Source organism: Helianthus annuus, chromosome 5 (assembly GCF_002127325.2).
Source record: "Helianthus annuus cultivar XRQ/B chromosome 5, HanXRQr2.0-SUNRISE, whole genome shotgun sequence".
In the NCBI taxonomy this organism is placed as follows: domain Eukaryota; kingdom Viridiplantae; phylum Streptophyta; class Magnoliopsida; order Asterales; family Asteraceae; genus Helianthus; species Helianthus annuus.
In genome coordinates, this window is record NC_035437.2 from 152,462,554 (window position 1) to 152,471,893 (window position 9,340).

General features: G+C 35.1%; 1 protein-coding gene across 1 annotated transcript; it reads left to right on the forward strand.

Moving 5' to 3' along the window:
* Positions 1-2,532: 2,532 nt before the first annotated feature.
* LOC110941860 (CBS domain-containing protein CBSX5) lies at positions 2,533-4,784 on the forward strand. Its single transcript, XM_022183540.2, has 2 exons — positions 2,533-2,961; positions 3,782-4,784. Exons 1-2 carry the CDS (start codon positions 2,627-2,629, stop codon positions 4,656-4,658), a joined length of 1,212 nt encoding a protein of 403 aa, XP_022039232.1. The 5' UTR covers positions 2,533-2,626; the 3' UTR covers positions 4,659-4,784.
* Positions 4,785-9,340: the final 4,556 nt, after the last annotated feature.

Sequence of the window (9,340 nt, forward strand, 5' to 3'; positions counted from 1 at the left end):
AGAACCATAGGGATTTCGAGGAATATACTTTCATTGATTTTTTTTATGTTACCTATAGTTTTTCGTCGAACAAGCAATTGAAATATATAAAAGGTTTTTTTTTAACGATTCCGCAGTTAAAAGTTGTGATTCTAGTTCTAAAGATAAGTACAATTAGTGGAAAAGCCAAATATTATTCCATGAATTGTCAGTAGAATTAGGGGAAAAGCCAAATACTACTCCATGAATTATGATTTCCATGGTTTATCTAGAAGGTGAACATGGTTGGAAGTTTGGGTTAAAGTAGAATATGGGCATATATCGTGTAAAAAGTAACAAAAGTGACTAAATGGGTTATATAATTTAGTTTATCACCAAAGTGATCCAATGGGTTAATTTATTGTATTAATCAATTGTGGGGTATATTAAAATATCTTTTTCATTGAATGATGGAGATATTTAATCTATGTTATTTGGAGAAAATATCAAACAAAAAACTAAAAATAATTCGCATATAGCTACTATTAGAAAATTGATTTTTAGCAACGAAAAACACACCGGTTGTTGTACCCGTTGGTGATTACAGACGACGGACTCAAAAAAAAAGTAACCCTCCAGTGGCGGAACCAGAAGAAATATTCAGGGGTATCCCAATTTTTTTTACCGTGTGTTTATATAATTTATAGAATGAAGAATTTTTTTTACCTATATTACGGGGCAGGGCCAATCTTGAAAATCAAGTGCCCTGGTCGAGGCAAAAAAAGACACTTAGGCCTTAAAGAATTAAATTTTATAAACTAGTTTTTTTAATGTTATTAGTATTTAGGTTAATGAATCCATATTGAGCATTTCACATTTGAGCTATGTTTTATGAATCAATATTGACAATAAGTTTTTAGGTTTTAGACCGGGCTAGATTTATTTTTAATTTTTACGTAAGGGGCCGATCGATTACGCAAAGAATGAAGACTGTGCGTTGGAGCAAGAAGATTGTAAACCGAATTTCGCTACAAGGCATACTAATTGTTGAATATAATGAAACTGCTTCTCAATATTTATACACAACACAAATCCCTTAATAGTCCATCCTCACCCCACCTAACAGGTTATATTAAATTATTTCTTTAAAGAAAGAATCAAAATGTATTTTTTGGAATTGAAAGGTAAATTAAATTAACTTTTGACTTTCAGACTTATCTTCCCAAGATGTACTCCTCAAGAAACATTTCTTCCTTGTATCAAAACCTGCAACTTTTTTTTATTTCACTTCAACTCTAACAAAGAAACTTTACCAACTTCATATTTCTTCTTTGTTTTCCTTCCATGGTTATTTGAGCCAATATAATCAGTATTTTTTGGGCTTAATTTCAGTTTGTAAATTTTTTTTGAGGGGTGTCCTAGCTGTTGTTGAGGGGTGTCATTAGTATAAAAATCGAAAAAAAAAATTTTTTACACTACCGGATAAAAGTTGAGCCGTAGCCCGGGCTACGCCTCGGACTACACTAGGTCCGCCCCTGTAACCCTCGACTTTCAACAACAAACTCACACACACATAGAGAGAGAAGATTCCATTGGTAATTTCTTGGTTATCAACGGCGAATTGGCAAGTGAACTGTAAGTACGATTCATCGTTGATCTATTAATAAAATACATCACTAATCCGCATGTGAGTTATATTTCATTAATAAAATACATCACTGATCCGCATGTGAGTTATATTTCAGTGATTTTGCCACCAAAATTTTTGTGGGTAACCATCGGTGATCTATCGATCAAATTCGTTAGTGAAGTCTTTACCCACGTTTCTTGTACCAACAAACCATCACTGGTGGTAAAGTATGTCATTGAAAGTCTTTTGCTTTGTAGTGAACACGCTACCACTTACATGGTAGTGACTTAAGTGAACACGAACACACCAACTCGTCTTCTTGCCACGTACATGTCGATGTCAGTTTTACGAAGTTAGGGGACCCGGGGTGGAGGAGAAAACACCTGTGATGGAATTTTATAACTCATGTAAGATAACAAAACACCACCGCCACCTCCATTTTTCACGCTCCCATTTTTATAACGCGTGGTATTTTTGACGCGTGATGGGGTATTGGGTGATGAGGGAAATTGTTGGTTGTGAGAAAATTGTTGGGTGTGGTGGTGAGTGATGGGTATTTCCACTAGAAAAGGTTGTGAGTGATGGAATAATGGTTGATGACATGACGTAACTTGATTGGATGTTGTGAGTGATGAGTGATCACCACCCCTACCCCCTTATAAACATAGTTATATAATCACTAACTTTTTATAAACATCCTTATTATTGTTTAGTAATGCATTTCATATATAAAAAAGAATAACTAATTAATCATAAAAACTCATTTTCACCCAAGCATTATCATTAGTTATTTTTTGTCCTTTTTTATATAACTTCTCAAAACATCACATAATCTTTTCCTTGACATATCACTAATCACATAACCTATCATAGACATACCATCTCTTTCTCACATGAGTCCAAATCTCATTTACAAACCATCCTTATATATATGCCTCATATCACACATCAATATCCCCACAAACACACACCCACTCATCTCTCTACATTTCACACTAAACTCCCACCTTAAAAACCCCTTTCAAGTTCAACCAGTGTATGGCAGCTCGCTTATTGGCACATGAGGTAGCTGACCTCTGTCTCGGCAAGCCGCCGTTGAAATCGCTATCCGTATCCGCCACCGTTCGCTACGCCTTAACCGCGCTCAAGTCCACCGACGACACCCATATCAGTGTCTGGAGCTGTAACCACAACAACCACTCGATCTCATACCAAGACTGTCGTTGTGTTGGTAAAATTTGCATGGTGGATATTATATGTTACCTTTGTAAAGATGATCACATCATGTCTCCGACAACCGCGCTTGATTCTCCGGTCTCTGTTCTGTTGTCACCTGATTCCAACGTTGTGACACATGTGGACCCCGCCTCATGGTACGTTATGTTCTTTTTTTGTTTGTTAATTTCAAGACGCTTTTGTTTACTTGTGACAGTAGAAACATGTTCATACAAGTCGTAGTCGTACATATCGGAACCAGATGGGGTTAAAACTTTGGGTCTGATCGGTCATTAGAATTTATTTGACTTTTATATATAAAATCTGAAATTTTTTCTGGAAGAGTTAATGTCATTTTTTTTTTGTTCAATTATGTCAGTCAAAGTCAAATTTCAATTTTTACCATTCTATCCTTAACATTCTTGAAACATGTCAGTTACATCCAAAAAACTAAAGTTGAATCAGATAATTGAACAAGCCACAAGCACGAAAAGGGCAGTTAACTGATATCTTTTTTTGGACGGAACTGACATGTTTCAAGAATGTCAGTGACGGAAATGGTACAAATTTAAAATTTGACCTGAACTGACATAATTGGACAAACTACAGAGACGAAAATGACAGTTAACTCTTTATAGAAAAAAAATGATTTGGACACTCAAATTGTAGGAGGTAAAGAAGAAAGCCAAATAATGACCCTAATAAAAAAAAGTTTTGTTTCAACCACCGGATTCATATGTTGTTAGTATGACACATCATATGGTCATAGTGTTTTTATACGGGCTAGTTGATGTCGTATGACGTAGTATATTGTCATACGCTTGTATAACATTTTTCGACCTGTGATACGGCTCGTGTGATAGACATCACATAATATTTCTATGGCATTACTTTACTAGTGTATCTATATTCATAGCAATCCTATTTATTTTCATCATTTTTAATTATTTATTTAACTATTATTATTGTTATTTTCAGCTTGGTAGAAGCAATTGATATGATCATCAACGGAGCTCAAAATCTAGTAGTACCCATAACCAGGAGAACAACAATCAATTCAAAACGAAAACAAACACTACCCAACGAATCATCAATCGCTCCAACGGCCCATACGGGCGGTATTGAATTCTGTTGGTTAACACAAGAAGACGTAATCAGATTCCTACTAAACTCAATCGCACTATTCTCCCCAACCGCAGCATATTCCGTCAACTCTCTCGGAATCATCGATTCCGACATCCTCACCGTCAACTACCACTCGCCGGCATCCACCGCACTCGACTCCATCACCACCGCACTCGCCGATCAAACCTCCGTCGCCGTAGTGGACGACGACGGTATCCTAATCGGCGAAATCTCCCCCTTCACATTATCCTATTGCGATGAAACAGCTGCGGCTGCAATCGCGACACTATCCGCAGGCGATTTAATGGCGTATATTGACTGCGGTGGGCCGCCTGAGGATATAATCAAATTGGTGGAGACAAGGTTGAAGCAGAGGGATTTGAAAGGGATGTTGGAATCGTTTTCGGTTTATTCGTCTGAAATTAATGTGAATAGTAAGTTGTGTGCAACATTATTGTCATCATCTGATGATGAAATGTTGAATTCGCCTGTTAGTGTGAAGTCTGGGAGGTTTAGTAGGTCGAGTAGCTACTCGGCTAGGATAACGCGGATGGCCGAGGCGATAGTGTGCTATCCCGGGAGCTCGTTGGTGGCCGTTATGATCCAAGCGATCGCGCACCGGGTTAGCTATGTTTGGGTGATTGAAGAGGATTGTAGTGTTGTTGGGATTGTTAGGTTTTCGAGTATGTTAGAAGTTTTCCGGGAACATTTAGAAAGTATGATGAACTAAAGGAGGGGGGGGGGGGGGGTGTTGTAATGTGAGTTTGGAGGGTTTTTGTTTGAAATTATTTATAAAATAAGTTGTTTGAAATATTTTTTTAAAAGATGAATGAGACTATGAGAGCATTCATATTCATATTCATAATGTAATTCGTATTTCATCTTCAATAATATAATTTGAAGATGTATGGATTGAATAGTGATCTAATATATTTGGAATACTATTTACTCCATGTATTGATATGGAATTGTTGTTTAGTCGATATATCTGTTCCATGTATTTTTTATGAGTTGAAGAAAAAGAAAATATAATAAAAAAGGAAAAATATATTATTTAGCTGAAGAGAGATAAATATAAAGAATCGGATTTTGGATATATGCGATTTTATTTTTAAGTTGAATAAATTTTAAAGATAAATGTGTTTTTTAGTTAAATTGTATTGATAAAGACAAAGACTACAATGTGAATGCTTTGAAGCAATATGTATTTTTCTAAGGCTAAGTATGTCGCTTTACCGAGTAGGCGTGTTAGTGAACCTGATAACGACACATATTTATGTGTGTAATATGCATCAATCGTTGTCTTGAAGCATTTAAAACCGTTTCGTTTTTTTTTTTTCTAAATAACTTATGAGGTCAAAGCCTCAAATGAACTCTTTTTTTTCTAATTGATATCTTTTTAGCTGTTCTTGTTTCTTATATCATAATAATCTTAATTAATAAAGTTTGATTTATATGTTTAGCTTGATATTAGATGAGTAGGATAGAAAGGGCACGAGAATAAGTAAGAACAGTAGTTCTGGTTGTAACTTATAAGAGGAAAAATATAATTTGACTTGTAGAAAGGAAATTGAAAACTTTAATAATGCAAGTTGTATTTAACTATTAATATCCTTTTATTTATTTTGCATTTTTGTCACAGTATATTTAATTTGACGCGTAGTTTATAACAAAAATTCGATTTGACAACTACAAAACTCTGTATATAAATATATACGCTGTCCTAAAAGCAAAACAAAAAATTAATAATTAAAACGGTTTGCATGGAAAATGAGTTAATTGCCAAAATCGTCCCGGAGGTTTGGGCAGATTTGTCATTTTCGTCTAAAATGACACTTTTGTACCAAAGTGCCACCAACGTTTGTAACTTTTTGCCATTTTCATCCAAACCACTAACTTAGTTTATTTTTTCTATTAAGTTGAGGATATTTGGATGAAACTGACAAATATAAAACCACAGGGACGATTTTTGCAATTTTGACTCAAACTCTTTTAAATTTCTTTTATTTAATTAATTTTGTTACATATATAATAAAACAGAATATACATGCAATTTTTATATGAAAAAAATAATAGCTTTGTCACATAATTTTTATAAATTTTCATCCAACCAATAATTAAGTTAATTTTTCTATTAAGGTGAAGGATGTTTATAAACTAAGACAGAAATTAATTTCTAATTTTTTATATAGATCAGTTTTATAAACATAAAATCTACTTAAACCTCTAAATTTTATAAAACTAAAATGTTGGTGACCTTATTGAAAAAGGTCAAATAAAAAAAATCTTATCATATGTACCAAGTTCGTAATTCATCTTCTACTCTTTTAAATTCGCTCCTAAGGAAAAACAGAAGCCAGTGCCCCCCCCCCCCCCAATCAAACAACGTATCGTTACCAAACCTTAAAATTACCCACCAAATTGTAATTATAATGCTATGAACCAAAAGTTTCTTTACTCAAGCCACTCAGAATAAGTATTAGTTAGTCATCCCCATAATCTCAATTAAATAAATATTTTATTTCTACCAACATATTTCCTAGGTGCTCAACACATTTAAAAAATATGTAACGTTTTATAATTTTTTTCTATCTCTACAACTGATAAATACTAAAAGTTGTAATCGATTGTTATGTGTTGCATACCAATAACGTTTTCTCTTTATAAAACTGATTTATATAAAGAAGCTGTAAATTAATTTCTGTCTTAATTTATAAAATTTAAAACATCCTTCACCTTAACAGAAAAAATAAACTGAGTTAGTGATTTGGATGAAAATTTATAAAAATTATGTGACAAAACTATTAATTTTTTTTTCTAAAAACTTCATATATATTTTTTTATTATATATGTAACAAAAATAACTAAATAAAAGAAATTAAAAAGGGTTTGAGTAAATTGCCAAAATCGTCCCTGTGGTTTTATATTTGCCAGTTTCATCCAAATATCCTCAACTTAACAGAAAAATAAACTAAGTTAGTGGTTTGGATGAAAATGTCAAAAAGTTACAAACGTTGGGGGCAATTTACTACAAAAGTGTCATTTTGGACGAAAATGACAAACATACCCAAACCTTAGGGACGATTTTGACAATTAACTCCATGGAAAACTATTTAAAATGCATTTAATTGTTATAAAGTTTTAATTTTATTTCAATAACAGGGATTTTATAAATTTAAACAAATTTTATCAATAGTTCTTTCACTATTATAAACGCTACATAATAGTTTATAGGGGCAAGCATATTTAATTTTGATTTTGATTATAGGCTAAAACCAAACTATAGCTAAAATTTTGGTTTTTAGATTGTAATAACCAGTCAGTTTTGATTATAAATAGTCCACTTGTTTCAATGATTGAAAAATGCGGTTCATCATTTGATTAGGTTGATTGTTGTTTTTTGAGTGTGGTCGTGTGGGTGAATTCAAGCTAATACAATTAATAAATTTCAATACGGGGCTAGTCTACTTGTTAGGCTACAGGGTGTGGCTTAGCACCATCCCGTCATGTCACGCATTTTAGCATCTCATGGCGCCATTATAACAACCCTCCTAAAATATTTCCAACACCTCTAATATATTTAGAACAACCCTATACGTCCTAAAATACACCCTGTATACGAATAATGGCCCTAAATACCTTTATATAATTAAAAATAAAATAAAAACAAAACTTCTGTGGCGCTCGCGGGCCGCGAAGGCATAGCCTTCGGCTTACGCGGGTCGCGACAGATCAACTCTCAGGCGAAACCCTTGTGTGCCACGTGGCACGACACCCAGCAAGGCTACACGTGTGACTAATCCAAGCTAGACCCTACACCCCTACGTCGCGGGCCGCGGAGCCCTTAGAGGACTTCTTCGTAGGGCGCGAGAAACCCGAAATCAGAACCTATAAATTGCCTTGATCGGCCTCAATCCCAACTCGTTCAAAACTTTTCTTTTCTCTCTCAATTTCTCTATAGTCCCAGTAATACCCGGGAATTATACCCGCTAAAATAACGAAGTTCTACCTCGTTGTAAGTATCATAACCCCCAGTTACGTATTAGATACGCTGCCCGATTGATCTAGTGCTCTGTAGCGGCCGCTGAGGCTCTGCCCGACGTAATCATTGGAGTTCTGTCTCGGGGAGGGTATAACTAATGTAAATATTGGGTTATTATACTAACGCGTGTGCATTGTTTAATTAATAGCTTATAACCAGGAAAACACAAAGGAAAACCCTAAAGTTGCAATGTGAGTAATCCTCCTTTTTGCAAACTGTTTTTACAAAACCTCAAATGTTTTACATAATATTAAACAGTGATTGAGTATTTGTATTCTACAATTATCGTCGGTATGTTGGGGTTTTGTATATAAAATTTGTTACTACACTGTGAGTAGTAACATGACCACAAGTCGGGTTGACAGTACCGTAGGTGGTAATTAAAGTGAAAAAATAAATAAATGTAATTGCGAGATCGCCCTCAATAACTGTAAACTGATAAAACCCGTCTTGATTAAATTGGGATTCGCTCACCAGTATTTTCCACTAACAAAATATTTTTAAACGCGTTTCAGGTAACAAAATGTGAAAGCCAAATAGAAGTCAACTGGACAGCACCGAAGGCTTGGAAAAGTGGCTATAAAAGTTACCTAAATAAAGAAGATGTTTTATTTCAATAAAATAGGGTTTATCCCTATAAATTTGTTTGTAACAAAGTTGGGTTTTATCCCAATATGTTTATTATCATAAAATGTGGTGTTTTGCTCTGATAAAATATTTCCTAACTACGGTCCTGATGTAAATTCCGCTGCCAATTAATGATAAACACCGATACCACCATCTCTGAGTTGGCCGCGGCCGCCCGCCTCACGAGGCAGGGGTCGGGGGTTGCGACATAAGGTGGTATCAGAGCTACAGCCACTAATTCAGCCACAGAAGTGTTCTACTGACACCAAAATTTATCCGTGATGTTAGGAAATAATCTACGTGATTATATGCATATCCGTATATTATTGTTTTGTGTTATTTGACAATTTGTAGTTTACAGTATAAGTGATCAAGGACCCTCAGACGCTTACCGTCAGTTGTCCGACTCACCTAGGGACGAAGGACCTCTTCACAGCCTACCCCCTCGGGGTATTCGGCTGACACCGAAGAAGGGATTTTCGTATTCAAAGCACAATCTGAAGAGTCATTCCCTCCCAAGAAGAGATGATGGTTCAGCAGAGGAGCTCACGAGCGTAGAAAAAGGATGAGAAAACTTCAGCAACAACGAGCTTTAGCAGCCGCTAATAGAGAAATGAACTCTCAAACACAGGATATAATCAATAGGAGACTGGCAAACTTCCACATACTAGCAACCACAGCCGCCGACCCGAACCTATAACAACTCATAGCACCCCACGTTACCACTGTTTCCCACACAACCT

What these genes read in the sequence shown, in the direction of transcription:
- LOC110941860 (XM_022183540.2), top strand. Translation starts at nt 2,627, where the DNA reads ATGGCAGCTCGCTTATTGGCACATGAGGTAGCTGACCTCTGTCTCGGC. An exon ending in CATGTGGACCCCGCCTCATG is followed by an intron (nt 2,962 to 3,781) that starts GTACGTTATGTT and finishes TGTTATTTTCAG; the next exon opens with CTTGGTAGAAGCAATTGATA.